This window comes from Cyprinus carpio, chromosome B16 (assembly GCF_018340385.1).
Source record: "Cyprinus carpio isolate SPL01 chromosome B16, ASM1834038v1, whole genome shotgun sequence".
Lineage (NCBI taxonomy): Eukaryota > Metazoa > Chordata > Actinopteri > Cypriniformes > Cyprinidae > Cyprinus > Cyprinus carpio.
The window spans coordinates 1,904,234-1,926,518 of record NC_056612.1 but is presented as its reverse complement, the minus strand read 5'-3'; the positions used below and the strand labels follow the sequence as shown (position 1 = coordinate 1,926,518).

General features: G+C 36.5%; 2 protein-coding genes across 4 annotated transcripts in view; one reads left to right on the top strand and one right to left on the bottom strand.

Moving 5' to 3' along the window:
* The first annotated feature begins 408 nt into the window (after positions 1-408).
* LOC109105854 (phosphomevalonate kinase-like) lies at positions 409-9,335 on the top strand. Of its 2 annotated transcripts, XM_042740324.1 has the most exons (5): positions 409-569; positions 650-713; positions 8,506-8,658; positions 8,953-9,082; positions 9,158-9,335. In XM_042740324.1, exons 1-5 carry the CDS (start codon positions 457-459, stop codon positions 9,331-9,333), a joined length of 636 nt encoding a protein of 211 aa, XP_042596258.1. In that variant the 5' UTR covers positions 409-456; the 3' UTR covers positions 9,334-9,335. The 2 variants fall into 2 exon arrangements, with proteins under 2 accessions (XP_042596258.1, XP_042596259.1); XM_042740325.1 differs by lacking the exon at positions 650-713 and having other exon boundaries at positions 414-569.
* Positions 9,336-11,980: 2,645 nt separating this feature from the next.
* LOC109106344 (rho guanine nucleotide exchange factor 2-like) overlaps positions 11,981-22,285 on the bottom strand; it is a 46,638-nt gene continuing 36,333 nt past the window's right edge. For both annotated transcript variants that reach the window (XM_042740323.1, XM_042740322.1), the window contains 5 exons: positions 18,811-18,866; positions 18,666-18,707; positions 18,524-18,574; positions 18,088-18,439; positions 11,981-13,620 (listed from right to left, as the gene is read on the bottom strand). In XM_042740323.1, the coding sequence (XP_042596257.1) occupies positions 13,568-13,620; positions 18,088-18,439; positions 18,524-18,574; positions 18,666-18,707; positions 18,811-18,866 (554 nt within the window). In that variant the 3' untranslated portion in view covers positions 11,981-13,567. The remainder of the gene's footprint in view (positions 13,621-18,087; positions 18,440-18,523; positions 18,575-18,665; positions 18,708-18,810; positions 18,867-22,285) is intronic.

Genomic DNA, 22,285 nt, shown 5'->3' with positions numbered 1-22,285 from the left:
AAAAAAGGTGATTAATCAATACGTGAGCAAAATAAGGTTACCATCTTTTTTAACAATCACTGGTGATATTTAAATAGTATTCTATATTAAAATGCTTCAGCTTTAATAAAATGTAAAAAAAAAAAAAAAAAAAAAAATTATCACATACCCTGTAAGTTGATGGCGTGACACTCGTCTGATTACCGTAAATACACAAAACACCAAGCATCACGTGTTTTGGCGTTTCCAAACACGTACACTTACACTTTAAATAAAATAAAAAATCACATACTGCATTAATTCCTTGAAGTTAAAAACACACACACACACACACACACATCTGGTTAAGAAAAGCTAAGACAGCAGGATCAAAACGTGTTTGTATTTTTTAATGGCTGCGTTATCTTGGTTCATTACGGTAAATAAAGTCGTTCCTGTTTGAATATTAGTCGTACTAAACATGTGCCAGTTTTGTATATGAATGTAGAACCCTTTACAGCCATGACATCAACACCACCAAGGATCATTCTTTTATTCAGTGGGAAGCGAAAGTCAGGAAAGGACTATGTGACAGATTTAATACAGAAAAGGTGAGATCTCGAGTTTGATGGAACACTGTTGAGTGAATAGATGCAATGCATGAATAAATATATGCTCTTCTAAATGACAGACTGACAGCAGAGATGTGCTGCATACTCAGACTGTCTGCACCTCTCAAACAGCAGTATGCTCAGGTACAGTACACACCTGCTGCCGTGCACTGTTTCAACCCTGTGAAGCCTGACATATGAAATAATAGCCAGATTCGTTTAAAGGGAATAGTTGAAAATATTAAAACATCTAAAGAAAAAGTTTGCATATGGGTTTTATGTTTTGTATCATGTAGGGAAATTTACTCAGAATTTAACCCATCCCCATCTAGCCTACTGTTGAAATTGTTGATCAGCTGTCATTGTTGTTGAGAGACGGTGTGCATAACAACAAAAAAATTATATGGATATGGCTGCGTTAGCTGTTACAGAGATGTGTAAGATAGATGTGCAGTTTACAGTTGCTTACTGAAGGCCCTGACTGAAACCCCACGGAACGCTACATGCTGGATGACATCAGGCCTTAATAGCCCACATAAATCTGCTGATTTTTTATATATATATATATATATATATATATATATATATATATATATATATATACACACACAGAGATAATCAGCAGATTTATGTGGGCTATTAAGGCCTGATGTCATCCAGCATGTAGCGTTCCGTGGGGTTTCAGTCAGGGCCTTCAGTAAGCAACTGTAAACTGCACATCTATCTTACACATCTCTGTAACAGCTAACGCAGCCATATCCATAAAATTTGCATGTTATGCCGCACACCGTCTCTCAACAACAATGACAGCTGATCAACAATTTCAACAGTAGGCTAGATGGGGATGGGTTAAATTCTGAGTAAATTTCCCTACATGGATCAGTAAAAGTAACCCATCAATACACGATTCACTACTATGGGGCGCCGTTTGTAAAATAAATGTGTAAGAAAAACTGTTCAGATTTGGTCAGATTTAACTACAAAACAAATACATTTTTGCAAGATTTACCTAAATAAGCGTTATGCAATATTTTTATTACTTTTTTATATTTTTTATCATTTAATTTAATAATTTTTTATTTGTATTACTATATGACTATATTACAATAAAGTATTAAAGGTAAATCTAAATGTTTTATCTCAATCTAAATCTTCATTCTAAATCTAAATGTTAAATCTAAATGTAAATGTTAAGTCCAAATCATAAATGTTAATCTTATATCTAAATGTAATATTATATTTATATTATATGTCGGGGACCACAGAACAGGCTGTAATAGCAGCATTAAGGAGCTTCAGAGAAGCAAGTCCGTCACCTTCGACATCCAGAGCGACTTCAACGCCAATCCGACCAGTAAGTGTTCTTTTAAAATGTCTTTATTGTATTATTTATGGTTAAGGTCTGTTTTGTTTTTGTTGCTTGAGATGGAAATATGCATAATTAATTTGCCTCGTACCATGCATGGCTATGGATTAACCTTTTTTTTTTTAGGTTGGCTAACTTAACACATTAAATACCTAATTGAACGAATCGTAATTGGCGGGACAAAATGTTTTTATGTGTGTCCTTCCCCCAAGCCCAGTGGCCTTTTTATGCTTATAATAACCGTACGGTTAGAAATTTGCCCAACTTAGGTCATGAGGACTTTTTTGCTCATAAATTATCTTTTGCAGTCCTTAAATATATAGTTGTCCAAATGAAGCTACGATCAGCTTTTGGGAAACGTTTGGCACTACAGTATCCTCTTTAACATGAAAGACTTTAATGTTTTTAAATATGTTCAACAGTTATTGACTAAACTGACACAAGCAGCTTCCATTTTTGCTATCTCAGTCAAGACCAACCCTATACCAATTTACAAAGTGATGAGTCAGTTCCATATCTCAAGATTAAAGTTTATGCCTTTGATAAAGAGTGTAGACAATAATGGAATGAGTTTTTTTTTATTATTATTATTATTAATGTAAAAAGTATTGATTGATTGCTGTTTCAGCACTATGTTCCCAAGAACTGTTTAGCACAGTGGAATCAACTTTAATATGAAAGAATGTTTTAAATGTATTCAACCACTGCAATGCAAACAATTGACAAACTGTTAGAGTATACATTTAATGAACTAAATGCTCTATTGAGCTGAGCTGTATTCGGTACTGTGCAATTAAGTCACAGGAAGAAAATGTTAACTTGTTATTCACAAACCTTTGAGCATCGTTATTCTGTGTGTACAGTTAAGAAATGTTGGTATATGATATAAAAAGTTTGAAAGACTGTTTTTCAATTGTTTTTATCACTATCAATTGAGTTTATGTCCAACAGATCCTGTAAATCACAGGAATAAAGTTGATTTTCTATTCAAAAATTCATAAAAAACTGGGGCATAGACATGACTGCAGTTCCTGTTGAGGTCACGGTTGAAACGTTCAATTCTCTGATTATGTACAGTGCTTTCTGTTTATACTGCATGTTCCCTTCTATTTTGATACATATCTGCCCAAATCTGAGCATTCTCAGTGCCAAGATCAGTTCTGATATGTAGTGGTCTACCAAACTGTGTTACTGCAGTGCTAAAAAGGTCTTGAACAGTTTCTTCCTTATTATTATCAGAGCAATGTAGAAATGTGACCATCCTACTGTAACCAGCATGAATAACAAGTTTCCATCAGATCAGTCTGTGATTACTGTCAATATGCCAGATGAAATTTGGCCATGGTACATTAAACACACGTCGAGTTATTGCTCCTGTTCTTCTCAGTTCAACTCCAGTTGCATCTACCCTTCGAATTGACTCCCGCAAGCGATGCCTCTGCACCACAATGCCTCTTGAATGCAGATGAACATTAAGCATCACCTCTCCCAAGTGAGGATGCTGTGCTTTAATTTCTGAAATTGTAGAATCCAATTCATCATGTGTCAAAGGTACAAACTTTGATCTTGAGATATGGAACTGCCTCATCAGTTTGTATAGGGTTGGTCTTGAGATACCAAGAATGGAAGCTGCTTGTGTCAGTGTAGTCCTTAATAACAGAACATTTTCAATGTCCTCTTTACAGATGTGTCCTGTGTTTCCCTTCTAGAAGAACAATTTAAAATATGTTAAAATAGATTTAGTGATCTACATAACACATTTCCTGTGGCACAATAAAAAAAAATAAAAAAAAAATACTTCCGAATGTAGGGCTGGGCGATATATCTAACGATATAATCATGCGCATCTAGTCAGTAAATCTGGTTCCCTGATTAGCGCTAAATCGCCATCACCTGCTTTCAAATCAAATGGAGCGGCATTTAATAAGACAGAGCCGTAGATCACTGACAAGCTACGCAATATCGGGTTCATTATCGCAGATGTTTCGCCTTCGATAATCAACGCGATATTGCGTTTTTTAAGCTTGTCAGTATAATTTTCCTTTCGACAGCTATTAAAAAAAAAAAAAAAACACCTTACAGCTGCATTTCATTTACTGCTGCATACTGATTTATGTTGTTGTTTTGTTTTTGCCAATGCAGAATATGGACAACAATGTATTTAAGGACTTCCAAAGATAATTTATGAGCAAAAATCTCGGGTGCTCATGACCCAAGTTGGGCAAATTTCTAACCTTACGGTTATTATAAGCATAAAAAGGCCACTGGGCTTGGGGGGAGCGCACACATTAAAACATCTTGTCCCGCCAATTACAATTCGTTGTTTAGGCTATGCGTTAAGTTAGCCAACCTAAAAAAAAAAGTTAATCCATAGCCATGGTACGAGGCAAATTAATTATGCATATTTCCATCTCAAGCAACAAAAACAAAACGGAGCTTAACCATAAATAATACAATAAAGACATTTTAAAAGAACACTTACTGGTCGGATTGGCGTTGAAGTCGCTCTGGATGTCGAAGGTGATGGACTTGCTTCTCTGAAGCTCCTTAATGCTGCTATTACAGCCTGTTCTATGGTCTCCGAAAGATCATTCAGGACCGCCATGTTAAGTATTAATGTCGTCTATCTTCTAATCTAGTTGGTCGATTGAGTTCCACCGCACAATAGGATGTCACCGCCCAATGGTGTCATAATTTGCATATCTCTGCCTGTTTCTGACTGGCTTGGCGTCATGTCGTCATCCAGCCACACCGTAAAAATTTCCATGTTCTCTAAATATTTAGATTTAATATTTAAAATGTAAGGTTATATATTTTAAATGTTACATACATTTATATATAGAGAAAACATGAAATATATATATATTGCATGTTCTAAACATTTAAAAGTGTAGCTAACTATTTAGAGAACATGCAATATATATATATATATATATACATATATATATATATATAAATATATATATATATATATATACAAACCTGATTTCAAAAAAGTTGGGACACTGTGCAAATTGTGAATAAAAACAGAATGCAATGATGTGGAAGTTTAAAATTTCTATATTTTATTCAGAATACAACATAGATGACATGAAATGTTTAAACTGATAAAGTGTATCATTTTAAGGGAAAAATAAGTTGATTTTAAATTTCATGGCATCAACACATCTCAAAAAAGTTGGGACAAGGCCATGTTTACCACTGTGTGGCATCCCTTCTTCTTTAATAACAGTCTGCAAACTTCTGGGGGACTGAGGAGACAAGTTGCTCAAGTTTAGGAATAGGAATGTTGTCCCATTCTTGTCTAATACAGGCTTCTAGTTGCTCAACTGTCTTAGGTCTTCTTTGTCGCATCTTCCTCTTTATGATGCACCAAATGTTTTCTATGGGTGAAAGATCTGGACTGCAGGCTGGCCATTTCAGTACCCGGATCCTTCTTCTACGCGGATCCTTCTTCTTGTAATTGATGCAGTATGTGGTCTGGCATTGTCATGTTGGAAAAGGCAAGGTCTTCCCTGAAAGAGACGACGTCTGGATGGGAGCATATGTTGTTCTAGAACTTGGATATACCTTTCAGCATTGATGGTGCCTTTGCCAGATGTGTAAGCTGCCCATGCCACATGCACTCATGCAACCCCATACCATCAGAGATGCAGGCTTCTGAACTGAGCGCTGATAACAACTTGGGTTGTCCTTTTCCTCTTTAGTCCGGATGACATGGCGTCCCAGTTTTCCAAAAATAACTTCAAATTTTGATTTGTCTGACCACAGAACAGTTTTCCACTTTGCCACAGTCCATTTAAAATGAGCCTTGGCCCAGAGAAAACACCTGCACTTCTGGATCATGTTTAGAAGTGGCTTCTTTTTTGACCTATAGAGTTTTAGCCATCAACGGCGAATGGCACGGAGGATTGTGTTCACCGACAATGTTTTCTGGAAGTATTCCTGAGCCCATGTTGTGATTTCCATTACAGTAGCATTCCTGTATGTGATGCAGTGCCGTCTAAGGCCCTGAAGATCACGGGCATCCAGTATGGTTTTCCCTTGACCCTTACGCACAGAGATTGTTCCAGATTCTCTGAATCTTTGGATGATATTATGCAATGTAGATGATGATAACTTCAAACTCTTTGCAATTTTTCTCTGAGAAACTCCTTTCTGATATTACTCCACAATTTTTCACCGCAGCATTGGGGGAATTGGTGATCCTCTGCCTATCTTGACTTCTGAGAGACACTGCCACTCTGAGAGGCTCTTTTATACCCAATCATGTTGCCAATTGACCTAATAAGATGGTCCTCCAGCTGTTCCTTATATGTACATTTAACTTTTCCGGCCTCTTATTGCTACCTGTCCCAACTTTTTTGGAATGTGTAGCTCTCATGAAATCCAAAATGAGCCAATATTTGGCATGACATTCTATTGTCAATAAAATATAAGTTTATGATATTTGTAAATTATTCAATTCCTTTTTTACTCACAATTTGTAGAGTGTCCCAACTTTTTTGGAATTGGGTTTGTGTGTATATATATATATACACATACAACTAATCATATATATCATATTACATTTAGATATAAGATTAACATTTATGATTTGGACTTAACATTTAAATTTAGATTATTTAAAATGAAGATTTAGATTTAGATAAAACATTTAGATTTACCTTTAATACTTTATTGTAATATAGTCATATAGTAATACAAATTAAAAAAAAAAAAAAAAAAAATATTAAAAATATCTTTAAAAAAGTAATAAAAATATTGCAGAAAGCTTATTTAGGTAAATCTTGCAAAAATGTATTTGTTTTGTAGTTAAATCTGACCAAATCTGACCAGTTTTTCTTACACATTTATTTTACAGACAGCGCCCCATACACTATGAACATTCAAGTCACTCAAATGACGACGCGCCCACAGCAGCAAAACTGTACAAATGCTGGACATCCACACACCACGCCACAGCATTATCAACCATCAGATACACCTCCATAACAATGTGCATGATTCAATACTCGTCAAATCATAAAGCACGCACCTATCCCTTGTAAATAAAGTCTGTGCTTCCATGTCCCTTTAATCGTATAAAAAAAGTAAACATGGCCAAATAACTTGTGCTCTGTGCTAGCTGTAAGCCACTCATAGTTGCAATCTTTGAAATGGCGCACAAAACCGTTGTTAGTGAATTAAGTTTGAGTAGTTTATCCTTTCTCAGTTATTCCTCTTTTGTCTGCAAAAGAGCGCCTTGAAAAAGGCAGATCAGCAACAAGGTCTGGTGTAGAGGCGCCGGCGACAGCGGCTTGGAAATTCCCAACTAAACGCTGGGCGCAGTGTTGCCAAATTCGGCTACTTTGACAATGTTGCCGCGAGTTGTTTTTTTATTTCTGCTGGTTGAAGCGACCTCATTGACGTAATATTTAGTCCCTGGAATGTGATTTTCACCAGGGGAACCCCGCCAAAAACGTGTATTTTACTCCTGGAACGCGATTTGGTGGGTTTTGTCGAGAAAACCTGGCAACCCTGGCTGGGGGTAGCACTGGGCAGTCGCTGGACCCAGAGGGCGTGCTGTCATGGAACGTCAATTCCATTCCAATTTTATTTTTTATAGGGCAAGCAGAGAAGGCCCTGACGGCCCACCACTGATTATATACATAACAAACATGTTTTGTTAGGGCATGTGCTAGATTTGTTAATTTTTTTAAATTCACACCATATTTTAATATTTTGATATATAATGCCAATACGATTATTTTCAATGTGGCTTAAGTCTCAAAATAATTGTTGGGCCAGTATCCCTAAGCTATTTATTTTAGTAGACTGGTGCATCTCAATCAGCCACAGATATGATGTTTGATATAGATATGATACATATGAATATATAAATCTCCTTCTCATCTAAACTGCTGTAAATAACCTGCAACCTCTTCATGTTTCCCTCTTATTTTTCAGTAGCTGAGGGGTGAGGAGAATAATGTGACCTCGTTTTACACTTGATTTACACAGTTTCCACAAATGTTTGTTATAGTTTACATAAAGCATGCGGTTCAGCAAGCTTATTAACAATTACTGATTAGTACAGCTTGACACAGGTTACTCCTATAATATATAGTATACAGTGGCAAGAAAAGGTATGAGAACACATTAGATTGGTTAGTTTTCTGCATTAAATGGTCTTAATATGTCATCTGATTTTCATCAATTTTTTTTGACCAATTAATGTTGAAAAACAAACTAATTCCAATGGGCTCACATACTTTTTCTTATCACTGTATATACTGTGTGACCCTGGACCACAAAACCAGTCATAAATAGCACGGGTATATTTTTAGCAATAGCCAACAATACAAAATGGGTCAAAATGATCGATTTTTCTTTTATTCCAAAAATCATTAGGATATTAAGTAAAGGTCATGTTCCATGAAGATGTTTTGCAAACTTTTGGGTGTTACAAATGCATTTAAATGTTGAGGTGAATTCTCTGAAATATCATTCTGTTTGTGTTCTGAAATGGAAATTGTTGCTGTTCTCTGTGAAAACTTTAACAGAAACTGATGTATTTCTGAATATCAGGATCATAGTCTTGACTACGAGCAGCTGTTGGGTTCTGGTCAGTATAAGGAGAGTTATCGTGCTGACATGATCCGCTGGGGTGAGATGAAGAGACAGCAGGACTCGGGCTTCTTCTGTAGACTGGCCATCAAACATGCCACACAGCCCATCTGGGTATGAGCTCTCTCACCCTCAACAACCTGCAAGATGGAGGTGGTCTACAAGTCTTAAGATTATCTAAGAATGTGTGAATGAGCAGCGCAGCTTTAGTCTACTACACATACTAAATATGACTCACTACTGTATATGAGGACATGAACTTCATCTCCAGAGCTGCTCTCTCACCATTTAATTTGAGAAAAACTGTCATAAGATGCACAGAGAAACTCAAATGTCTTCACTACAACCCATAAAAATAAGAGTGGTATAACTTTGGCTGAAATATATCATATACTATCACTCGCTCAGATTATCAGCGATTGCAGAAGGATGTCAGACGTGCAGTGGTTCCATGAAGAGTTTCCTGAGAGATGTATCTGTGTTCGGGTGGAGGCTTCTGAGCAGACGAGAGCACAGAGGGGCTGGAGAATTACCACAGGTAAAAATGCTTTAGAAAAACAGTGTTGTGGGAATTGTGGTAATGATGCGATCATGTCCTTATGTAACTGTCCAGGTATAGACGACGCCGAGTCCGAGTGTGGTTTGGACGAGGGTGTGAAGTTTGACTATATCATTAGGAACGATGGAGCTGATGACATTCTGGAGAAACAGCTGGAGGATCTACTGTCTTTGATAAAGTCACGGGAGAAGGAATCAAACACACAAAATAACATTAAACCAGAAAAATAAAAGCTGTTTTTTTTTTGCTATCAGTTCATATATCCTGCTCACTGGAGAACTTGCAAACTTTTCTGTATTTTAATTAATGGTTCTTGTCATAATTTACTCACCCTCTTGGCATTCCAAAAAGTGTCTTATTTTATTTTTGTAACAAAAAGGATCATTCTTTGCCTATATGTTATATACATATATATATATATATATATATATATATATATATATATATATATATATATATATATATATATATATATATATGTATATGTATATTCTATTTTTGATGAATGATGATTAAAAAGTTCTATTATGTTCGGTTCTTTCTGTGTACAATATAATTGTATTTAATTATACAAATGACAAATTCCATTTTCATCCTTCAATCGCTAAGGGGTGAAAGAACTGTGACTGTTCTTGTCAAAAACACATAAAAGTAGTCCATATGGTTTGTGTGTGTATTTCGGAAACTGGCACAGGGTACATCAGCGTGCTTTGTTTGAATATGTGCAAGGGCAAATTAGAGTTGAGGTATAATTCAGAGTGAAAGTTCTTTAAGGGTTTCACCTAAATGCTAAAAAAGAAATACATTAGAAATGATGCACAAATAGTGTATCAAATTTGACAATTGCGAAAGTGACTAACATTTAACATACACTTCACAACTTTTAAAGTTGTCAGACTTGTAGACTGGTTAGCAGTTGTTCTAATATTCGCAAACTGTTTTAATGGAGAAGTCAGGCTATGTATAGTCTTAAACAGACAAATATGTACATTTTTGATCAGGTTATCCCAGCTTATCAAATCAATTTTTTTTTTTTATCTTATATTTTTTAAAACTGATTTTTTATCAAGAGTTTTTAGTGATTGTTTATACAAAGACTCCAGTGGTTTCAGAGTAGTTATACTAGCTTGCGACCAAGTAGTTAAACAATAAGTGATATGAGAAATAATCATGGAATGCACATACATCAGACAACATACATTAAATCTAAAATTTGACAGACTAAATCTGACCCGGTTACAGACCTTTTTAACCTAAGCCTTAAATGAAAGTCTAGAATAAATCAGAACACAGAGGTACTTATATTCAGATACAACTTGTAGTCTTTCCCCTGATACAAAAACATCTGGCACTACACTTGAACTGTTAGTTTTGGTGAAGAACATACACACTGTTTTAGAGATGTTCAACTGTAAACAGCATTGTTCTAGCCAAGCTGTGACATGAACCAAGGATTCTGTAGGTTCACTTGCAACTTGTGAGATACTGCTTCTGTGTATATAGATAACAGTGTCATCCGCATACATTTGGATGTTAGTGTTAGGACAGATGGATGGAAGACCATTGACGTACAACATGAAAAGCAAAGGACCGAGAATAGATCCTTGTGGAACACCAGTGGATATACTTATGTGGGCTGACTTATAATTCTGTATACTAACATACTGTGGGTGACCTGCCAAGTATGATTCAATCCATCTTATAGTATCTAGAGAAAAATTAAAACCTAATAATTTAAACATAAGAATTATGTGGTTTACAGTGTCAAAAGCCCTCCTGAGGTCAAGAAACACCACCCCAACAACCCTTCCTTTGTCTAACAGAGACTTAACTTTTTCAGTGAAATAACAGTTTGCCATCTCAGTTGAAAAGTTTGCTCTGAAGCCAAACTACATTGGATGTAAAGCAAAAGAACTATTATTCAAATAATTAGTGATTTGTGCAGCCATCAATTTCTCTGCAACCTTTGAGACTATAGGTAAAATACTAATAGGTCTGTGGATCACCTCTTTTGAATATAGGCACAATAACAGATGACTTCCAAGCATGGAACATCCCCTGAGAAACTGAAAGGTTGATAATGTCAGTGATAGGATTAACTAGTGACTCACTAAGCTCTTTAAGCATTACTACATCCATACTAAATATATCCTTTGCTCTGGATGGTTTAAGAGAATTGTTCTTCTGACATTTGAGACTTAAAGTAAGGGCTTGTTCCACTGTATTAACTGGACAAACTTCTGTATACTGAGGAGAGAAACATTGTGTAATTTTGACTACCGAGTCAGCAAAGTAATAATTAAGGGCTTCGGCCACATCAGCTGGATTATTAGTCAGCTTCCCATTTACCATCAATTCAAGTGATGTCCTATCTTTTCTTTTATCTCCTTATAAATAGTTCAACTGACAGTGTAATATTTGTATAAAATGTCATTTTAATCATATTACAGAAATCATATCTTTATTCAACTAAAATGGATTGTGCTATTTGCCTGTGCTTACAAAGATTTGTGCTTCATTTGCCTGGAAAATGTTCAGATGTTAGTGTGTGGTGTAGTTAAGAAAATACAATAAAGCAGTTATCAATGCATTTATATAGATGCCAAATTACATGATTACAGCCATATATTTAAACACACAGTACAATGAAAATTGAATAAAAAATGCAATATATAAACAATGATTTAACAGCTATGTTTAAAGGGTGCTGTTCTCCCTCGAACATTCAAACATTTATACATAGACAATATCAACAGTGTGACATTAAACAAAGCTTTAGTGTGATTTCAAGTGGCCAGAAAATAATCAAAAAACTATTTCCAACACATTACACAGACAAAAACAATAATTTTCTTTTCATAACAAAATACAAAATGAAGTAAGAAAAACCCTCCACTGTTCATAACATTTATTATCATTTATAGGAGGCAAACTGTAGTTACAACTGCATTCAAACTTTTTTAAGCTGCTGCCAAATGAGCAGGGCATTCAATGTGCTACATTTCATACATTTAATTTTTACCATAATATCACTTATTTTCAGCAGAAGAAAATCATGTCCAATGAGACATCCTTCCAATAATATAACAATGGACAATACAGCTAAAATTGACAATCAATATATTAAAACTGGAAGTCAGCACAAGCACAGAATATATTCTAATGTTTCAGTATTTAGTCCTTTCATTAAAAAAATACACCATTAACCATTTAAATAACAACTGTAAAATAATGTAGACAATGTTTGCAAAAACATTGAAAATTTTGATAAAAAGACTTAATTGTTCTATACTATGTTTAATATAAAATGCAACAACATTATTCTACAGAATAAAGGCCTGTTCACACTAACACAAATTTGGTCAAATGTTTGCATTTTGTCTGTTCAAACCGATGTGTAAAAAAGGCAGGGCTGAACGAAAATACTAAATCACTCTCTGAGAGAAGGAGGTGCTTATAGAAAAAGCAGAATTACCCTGGTTACTCCAGTACACAACGTGTTGTGTGGTTTGAGACACCCGTTTTTTTACAGAGAAGGAAAGGAGTCAAAACAGTATTTACATGTTTTCAAACAGCCCTCACTATGGTGTTTATCAAGCAACACCAGAGAAAAGATTCAGACTTCTTCCTCTGCTATTCACTGTTGTTTAACAAAATAGTCTGTTCATGAGCACCACCAGCATTATGTGCAGTTAGACAGAAAAGAGAATTACATTCCCTATTCATAAAAAAAAAAAACATTTGTCACATTTCCAGCATGTTTTTGGCGTGGTGTGAACAGGCCTTGAGTCATAGCTGACTGCTGAGGTGATTTTCTAGAGTTTTGGAGGAGGTTAAGGCTATGTTTACACGACAACGATGTAGACAAAAACTGAAACGTTTTTCCCTTGCGTTTTTAAAAAGTTTCACGTATACATAATATTTTCAAAACAATTCACGTTTTCACATATCCGCGAAAACGGCCAAAAACGCTGTATTACGTTTGCCAGACCAGTAGTTGGCGCTGTCACCTTGTTAATAAAGAGTACCAGGAAAGTGACGATTATATGATATATATGATGCGTCTCCGCTGTTGATTGTAATATTGGTGAAGTAAATCCACATTTTGCTGAAGAAGCATTAGCAAACTCTAAAACAGCAACAACAGTACCATGTACTCCACCATTGTTGTGTATGTTTGTTCACGCTTGCCTTTAAAATCGACACATACTGCGCATGTCTACATGCCTAACACATACTACTCACGTGCAGGACGTTTTCGAAGATTCCCGTATTGGGTGTTTACACGGAAACGATAACGGTGGCGTTTTCAAAAACTTGCACTTTGAAACCCGTTTTCAAAAATATGCATTTTCAGTCCCCAAAACGACGTTGTCGTGTAAACGAACAGGCAAAACGCATAAAAAAGGTTTCCTGGTTTTGGCTGAAAACGTTGTGTAAACTGATCTTCCAGTTGAGCTGATGTTAACTGTGAGCTTCAGTCCCACACTCACTCTCCTCTGGAATATCCTGCAGATCTGAAAACCAGACAAAAGCAGTGTATGTTCGTGAGGTCTGATTCAATATGCTATATGATGGAGACCAGAGAAAAAAATCATGGTTAAATATTAATCTTATTAAAACATTTTGTTCAATGTGTTAAAATTAAGCAATTTTTTTTAAAGTTTATAATTCTCATTTGCTATCTTTCTATCCAAAGTTGTGAATTAAACTTGAGCAAAAATGTGGAATATCACAAAAAACATTTGCCTATAAAGCAATAAAGATTCCATCCCATTTGTTCAAGGGAACCAATTATTTACTTACTGGGAAACTGGCACAAACTACCATAAAATTATAAAATAAAAATAAATAAAAAGAATTAAATTTAAAAAAAAAAAAATTGCAGATGATGATGCAAGATGTAGATGAGTTTATTAACAGATTTATAAAAATGTATCAATGGATTCTCTCCAATGGGTGCCGTCAGAATGAGAGTTCAAACAGCTGATAAAAACATCACAATAATCCACACGACTAGTCCAGTCCTTCAGGTAACATCTTGTAACATCTTGAGGATTTGTTGTTTTTAAGAAACAAATCATAAAGGTATCTCAACTGTAAAACCATCACTTGTCCATAATCCATAATAATGATCCTTTCAGTGACAAAGTCCATGATTGATCTTTGCAAATTTCTCACCTGATTCAGACAAAATGACTTATTCACTAGAAAAAAGGACTGTAAGCAACAGCTTTGAAGCTAAAAACACTCTAATGATTGATATGTTTATTACAAACACGCTGCTTTTCACTTCACAAGATGTAAATTGATGGACTGGAGTAATGTGAATTACTTGTGGATTATTGTGTCTCTATCAGCAGTTTGAACTCTTATTCTAACAACTACAGACATGGTGGAAAAAATGTGGGGTGGGAGGAATTTCTTTTTTTTTTTTTTTTTTTTTTGCATTCTCTCACAAAACTTTTGTGTTCTCTCGCAAACCAGTTGAGTTCAGACAAACACTTCCTGTTTACTTTACAGCTTGCAGTGGTTCATAGCTCCATATGTCCAGAATGGAGCTGTTCATAGTTTTATTTTGAACTTAGAATCAAGTATAAAGAAATACAGTAAGTGTTTAGTTCAAGGCACAGTTTTGGGACATTCTAAAACGGTTAATGTGGCATAATGTTTTAAAAAAGTGACACTGGAGGACCAAATTCGATAATAATAAAAATTGATGACATTATTTCGGCTAATATTAAAAAGCTTATTATTAATATTAATATTAATAAAGCAGAATAGCCCAGAATATGAACGCAACATGCTGCACGTTAAGCTTTTTCTCCCCCATAGAAAACGCTTAAAGCGCCGATCGCTGTGATTTTGCCAAGTAAGACATGTTCCTGAATCAACATCTTTTGATGATCCTGGATCAACATTATTGTCCAAAAATATAGATTTAACCCAATCCCTTCCCCTTAAACCTAACCCTACCCATAATTTATTCCTAAAAATCAGTGGGAAAATGATAGCTGATTAACAAGGGTGTAGAAGCACCTAACCCTGATTGTAAGCCTAAAACAGATATTTCCTGAAAAGTTATATCTCAGTTCTGATTGGTTGATTGGAATGTTGTTCCAGGATCAACAAGGATGTTGATCCAGGAGCATGTTGTACTTGGTGAAATCACGCTCACCTAAAGCGCATTATAAGGTGTATATGACTTTCTTCTTTCAGACGAATCCAGTCGGAGTTATATTAAAAATTGTCTTTGATCTTTCAGGCTGTTTCAGAGGGTGTTGCATACATCAGTCCAAAATAACTTAAATAAAAAGCGCCCATCCTTTAAAAAAAGTGTCTCACACGGCTCCGGGGGTGAACAAAGGCCTCCTGTAGCGAATCTATTGTTTTTTATTTTCACTGTTGTCCGGGGGAATTACGTATGAGGTCAGCTTTGCGAATGCGCTGCTCAGAAGTGACACACGCGGAAGCACAGTGGAGAGATCAAAACAAAACAACGGTCACTAATAAGAAGTACAAAACGAGGATTTGTAAAGAAGAATGTCAGAGGATTTCGATATAAGGCAAGTTTTTTGCTTTGCTAAAGTAAGGAAACTTTGCTTCCTTTGCTCCTGTTAACAAACGTTGGTTTTCATGAGAATCACCCACGCATGCACAACGCTGACCACATACGTCATCAGCCCGGAGCTGCTTCTGTGTACAACAGTGAGTAGGGCTGCACGATGTGTCGTTTAACCATCGATATCGCGATGTACGAATCCACGATAGTCACATCGCAGGATGTGCGATGTAGGCTGTCGTAGTTGATCCGTTATTCATTAACCGTACGGGCCAGCTGCTCCCCGGCCCTTGACAAATGTGATTCGCGGAATAATTGCACAGCTTAACCATCATAGAATGAAAGTTTATCATTTGCATGTGTTTTAAGTTCTGTCAGTTTAACAGTGCGCATATAAGAACGAGCAGAGAGAGAGAGAGCGAGAGAGCCCCGGCCGCACGCGCGCGCGCTCACCTTCACCGTCTTCAAACAACACGAGCGCTGTCTTGCTCTCTCTCCCTCGCGCATATTAATCAAAATCAATTGACACGATGGTGTCGAAAAAAAAAACTATCCAGTGATGAAGTGTTTTCTGTGTTGTCAAATCTTGTGCGATATCCTAAACTGCCGAGATAATTACACAACGCGTGCCGTACACGTCTGATTCGCGAACTAATGATTCCTTTGAACCGATTCAATTTAATGAATGGGTTTAAACAACCGACCTGTCCAACACTGAACTCACGAGACGTCTGAATTGGTGTATAAAAAAAAATCTGTAACACTTTACAATAATGTTCTATTTATTAAATTATTTAACTACATTATTTAACATTTACTATTACTAAACTGCACTTCTACAACATTGTTAATTTCAACATTTAGCCTATAGCCTTCATTGTTGAAATCAAAAGTTGTACAGTATTTGTTAACATTAATGCACTGTGAAGTAACATTACCCAACAATGAACAGTTGTGTTTTTATAAACTAAGATAAACAAAGATTAATAAATATAGTAACAAAAGTATTGCTCGTGGTAAGTTCATGTTAGTTAATATGTTAACAATTCAAACCATATCCTAAAGTTACAAACAAATAATTTACTCTAATTTAAATACTACTCTGATGTTTAAATCATTTAAAATCAGAATGTAAGTGTGCTCACCCCATTTTTGTTTGTAAGAAAAAAATGATAAAATATCGCAATGTCATTTTTTCCCAATATCGTGCAGCCCTAACAGTGAGCCCAAGCTACATTAAAGTGATTATTACGTTTTGAATATGGTTATTTTTCTTACAAAAATGCATCGATTCTCTACAGGAGGCCTTTGTGAGACACTTTTTAATGGATGGGCGCTTTGTATTTAACTTCTTTTGGACTGATGCGTGCAACACCCACTGAGTGCCATAAAACAGCTTGAAAAATCAAAGAAAATTTTTAGTATAACTCCGACTGGATTCATCTAAAAGAAGAAAGTCATATACACTTAGGATGACTTGACAATCACTAATTTAATGTAAAATTAACAATTAATAATAAACTAAAAATATAAGGTGGGATAATCGCCAAGGACGGTGATATAAAATTACCAAATCTGTTTAAAGTTCATTTTACGCACAGAAAAGCAAATGAGCTCAGATGGGAGCGTGCAGTTTTATGTGTTTTCACCCCATAGACAAAACTTTATAAAAAACTCTTGGCACATTGCTTTTCTGTACATAGTGTATATTTTTTCATAAAATATCAAATTTGAGCTTTTTATCATGTTTTTTTTTTATATTAAGCCACGTTAAGCGTGCTTTTCTATGGGGGACAAAAATGCTTAAGTTTTGCGAGGGAATGCAAACATCTTTGTGAGAGAACACAAAGTTTCTTGAGGAAACACAAAAGTTTTGCAGAGAACGCAAAACATTCGAAAAATATTTTATACACCACCATGTCCCTTTAGGGGCTCCGTAGACAACACCCATTCATTGCAGCAAAATTGTAATTTTTGAGTTAACTATTCCTAACAGTCACATGACCATTGCTGGTAAACAAAATAATCTATTTATGAGGTAATTATTACCTTTTAACTCACAAACCTCATGCAATTCTACTGTTAACCCCTTAGGGGTGCACAAACACCAGTTTGAAAAATACTGGTTTGAGGCAAAGTCGAGTTGTGCATAACATTTATTGAGTCAATGTTTTTCCATCATATTTTATGCATATTTTATGCACATTTGCCATTGATAAATTTTAATAGTATCACTTTCATTAACAGAACACCTGCACTTATCTCCACTACAAAGACAAGGACAAGAACCAATAAAGAGAGGTAAGACATTACATGCTCCCAGAGTAATAAATAGTAAGATAGTGAGCAGGAGATACAGCAGTTGAGGGGCAAAAAGGGAAAGGAATGCCGCACATCTGAGAATAGTTTTAAGAGGACTCACCTCTGGGACTCTCAGCTCGAGGAAATATCGCCATCTTGCCGTCCTCTTGCACGCCATCCACCTGAACTGCTGTTTCCTGTGAGATCAATGTGTCACGTGTTTCCACTGTGTCTTTAAGCCGCAGCTCTTGGAGTTGTTTTTCAAGCTGAATAGGTGCTCTATCGCCCGTCTTGTCCTGGGCGGCCTGTAGTCGGATCACTTCTCCCTGCAGCAGGTTGTATTTGCGCTGTAGCTCTGCCAGATCTCCGTGCGTGCCCTCTGGACTACCTGCCTCGAGCACTACTGTTGTAGTGGGACACAAGTCCTTCTGCATGTACACCTCCAGGATTGAGTCCTGCTTGATCACTGCAGCCTACAGACACAGCAACAACGAGTCACTTAGCACATGCTTGTCTGAAATCTCACCATTTAGCACACCTCTCTGTCTAAATCTCACCTGTACTGCATGAAGCTGAGTACTGAGGTTCACAAGTCTCTGGCACACCTCCTATAACACAAATAGTTCAGACAGATATCTTTGTTTTTATCTTCAATATTATTATTATATTTTTTTTAAAGATTCCTTAATTAAGGTGTACCTCATTCAGCAACTTGTCCTGCAGCTGGTTCCCATTCCTGTCCTGTGAAATGTAATAATAAATAATAATAATAATCATTCCTCAATCCTATTGGTATTGACATGTCATCAGAGGGACATTTTTATGTAAAATATCAGACCTTTACCTTGTTAGATGGACTGTTTATTTCATGGGTTCCGTTAACTGATATCGTTCCTTTATCTATTTCAAGGAAAGAAATATGAGAGATAAGGAGGAAAGGTTGGAGTTTTATTTCATAGCTTTATTATCTTCAATCCCTTTGAAAATACCATAATGCCATGGGGACAACATAATACAATATAAGCAAAATAAGCTCAATTCATGTATACGTGTATATGACAAACTACAATGGCCCAGTTAATACTGTCTTTTACTGTCACGAATGTGACATATATTTATAACAAATTTTAAAGTTAGGTTTGTGGGATTACAAATTTATAAAATGTTAAATCTAGGTTCCAATGTAATAGTATGTACATTGTGTTTTTACATTTTGAGGTTAATATGATGACATTCTGAGATGATCAAGTCAAGCAGCCCAGGTTTCTGAGACATTGACCTTTTGTTTGCTCTTCCTGACCATAAACTCAAGGCAAAGCTGTGCCTTTGTTTCTATGATAATGTGAAGGTATGGGCGATACTGTCAGGCACCTCTGTATTTAAATGACAATGTTATGCTGATGAGATCAAGGCTGGGAAAATGCCAGTGTCTGGCACTTTCCTGATTCCATTTGCTTGCTTTGTTTAAATTGTCTCCACCTCTATGTATCCCTCCCCCTTGAAATGTATATAAACTCCAAAGTATCACTGCTTTGGTTAGACTTTTGATGACTGTAGCACTGAGCGGAGCGTTCTCAATAAAGAATGCTGCTGAAGATTACCCAAGAGTCTCCTGGTCTTCGCTTCTGAGTTTCCAACAGTTTTGGTGCCGTGACCCGGATAGAGCTTCTCACCTGAATCCAGATTGAAACTTCAAGCTCAACAAAGATCTGACTTCGGTCCAGACTGAATCTTTCTGTACAACCAAGGGTTGGTGAGTGTAACTCTATCCAAAAGAACCTTTAAGACCAGTATCCTCTGCACCGCCAGAGAAGAGTTAACAGACAGCTGCAGGGTTTGGTTAACTAAGTTACCCTCTAAAAAATTATTTTAGAGATGAAAATATCCTCTGTTTAGGCAGGGAAGATTAGCATCATGTGCTAATATTGTGTAACCCTCTGTCTCGGCAGGGAAGTTTAGCGTAAAGTGCTAGAAGTTTGTGTTACCCTCTGTCTCGGCAGAGAAGTTTAGCGTAAAGTGCTAGAAGCTTGTGTTAACAAGTGTATCCTCTGCTTGCCAGGGAAGTTTTAGAAGTGTCCTATTGTGTCAGAAAGACTTTACAAAATGTTGAGAAGAAATGCTTATCTGATTCCAACAACTGAGAAAGGTGGACTAGCTACTCCTTTATGGACAGACAGTGAGTTCAAATCATTGTTAGGAGAGCACATGGACTCAGTAGTGACAGAGTCAGTCAGATTGGATTTGATAAAGAAATTTGGTATTGATCCAGAAAAAGTATGGTCAATCGAAGAATGTAAAAAGGTACTAGGATCATGTATTCGCAAGAACAATATGAAAGGCATTATCTGCTGCCACAAAGAATTTGGTTTAGCTTTAGCTACGGAACATTCTCAGCGTAACTCAGAGCTAGAGAAACAGAACAAAGAGCTCAGAGCTAGAGTATCCTCTTTGACTAAGAAATTGAACCGCAACAAAGCTGCAGCAAAAACTGATATGTAAGAAGTTAGTCAGCCTGATAACAATTATCCTGACTTACAAGCTTTTTTTGAAACAGATGTAGCCATCCAGTCAGTAACGGATGTGCCTGTAGATTCAGTAAAGGTATGTGGAGCTAGGAGAAGATCTCAGAGAATTGAGGGAACTGAAAGTGTTCCTGCCAACTCTTCTGTTGTCCAAGTACAAACTGTTGCCAAAGTTCTAGGACCTAAAGATATAGAGAGACTATCCCAGAGTTTACCTTCAGCACGCACAAATTTTACTGAATTTAGAAGAGCACTGATCAGCAAAATGCGTCTCTATGACATGTCGTTAGCAGAAGTCACACAGATGATGCCACATATTCTAACTGAATCTGAATTCAACAGTTTTAAGTCTGCTGTTACTTCTGAATTACAACATGCCAGTAAAGATGAATTGAGAGAGGGAGTTCTGAGAGAGATAAAGAACATTGTTGGACCAAAAGTGAATTGGTCAAAGGTCACTAGTTGTGTACAGAAGAAGGATGAAACTGTAAGTGAATACACTGAAAGGTTTTGCCAGTCAGCTGCAGCTTACAGTGGAATAGCTGACACTCCAGAGAAGGTAATGAATCATAAAGGACCACTAGTTCGAACATGGTTTGATGGCCTTTTAGCCGAGTACAGATCTGCTTTACCATTCTTAGATCTTACATGGTCAACTGGAAGCTTGCAAAACAACTTGGACAGGTTAGCTACATTTGAAAGAGACTCTGATGTCAAAGCCAGAGTAAAGGTTGCAGCAGCATCCTTTCAGTTCAACACAGAGAACCGACAGAAACGTAAAAGTCCTAAGAAGGAGGGCAATTGTCATTACTGTGGTAAATCCGGACACTGGATGAAAGAGTGTAGGAAAAGCAAGAAGACATTAAGAGAAATGAACAGCTTTACTCAGCTCCTACTCAGTCTACTTACCACTCTAAAGCAGCCCCTCCCTACTTCACCGAACTGTTGGAGCAGCTTGCTCAGGTGTTAACTGTTAGGGCTGTGAGTGCTTAACTACCCCAGTAATGTATAACAAAGATGAAAGATTCTTTGAAAATAAAACTACAGGAAGGTGACTGTCACTTCCTTTCATTGAGAGAACGTTAAGTACACTCTCAGCCTTCAAAGCTATATTACAGCACACTCTAGTCACTCCTATTCTCTTTGGGTTATGATGTTTTGTTATGACTGATGTTCCATTGGAAGATTGAGATGTCACACAGTAAATTTCGCACACCAACTACAGGGACAGACTAGGACACACACAGACCAGTGAGGAGCTCAGGGAAGAACCGAAGTGCAACAGGCCCCGGGGGCCAACCCTGTGGTGAAGACTTCCTCATAGGTTTCCCCTATCAGTAGTTTTATCCCCACCTCACTGGTCCATAGGTGTCAAATTATTTAAAACTAGGTTGAGAAAAACACTATACGATCACCAGACTTAAAAACCACTATACGATCAACAGAAGTCTAAAAATGTCTATGCATGAATACTGCTGGTCTGCTGTTTTCTTTGTTTTCTTGTGTTGCAGGTATGTGTGCATGAGATGTCATCTCCATAAGCAGCACCCTGGTGTAAAGCATCACCTCAGACATCCATTAACAAGCTTCATGAGGACCAAGAATCATCTGCATGAATCTACATGGGAAATGGACTACAGAAAACAGACTTCACAGCTATTCGGGCACCATGGACTTCAAGACTTCCACTCTCATGCTACATGGTTTTCTGTGTCATCATGTAGTTTCCACGACATGTTATCATCCATGTCATATGTGTCCACAGTTATTGTTCTAAAAATAACTATTACACCTAAG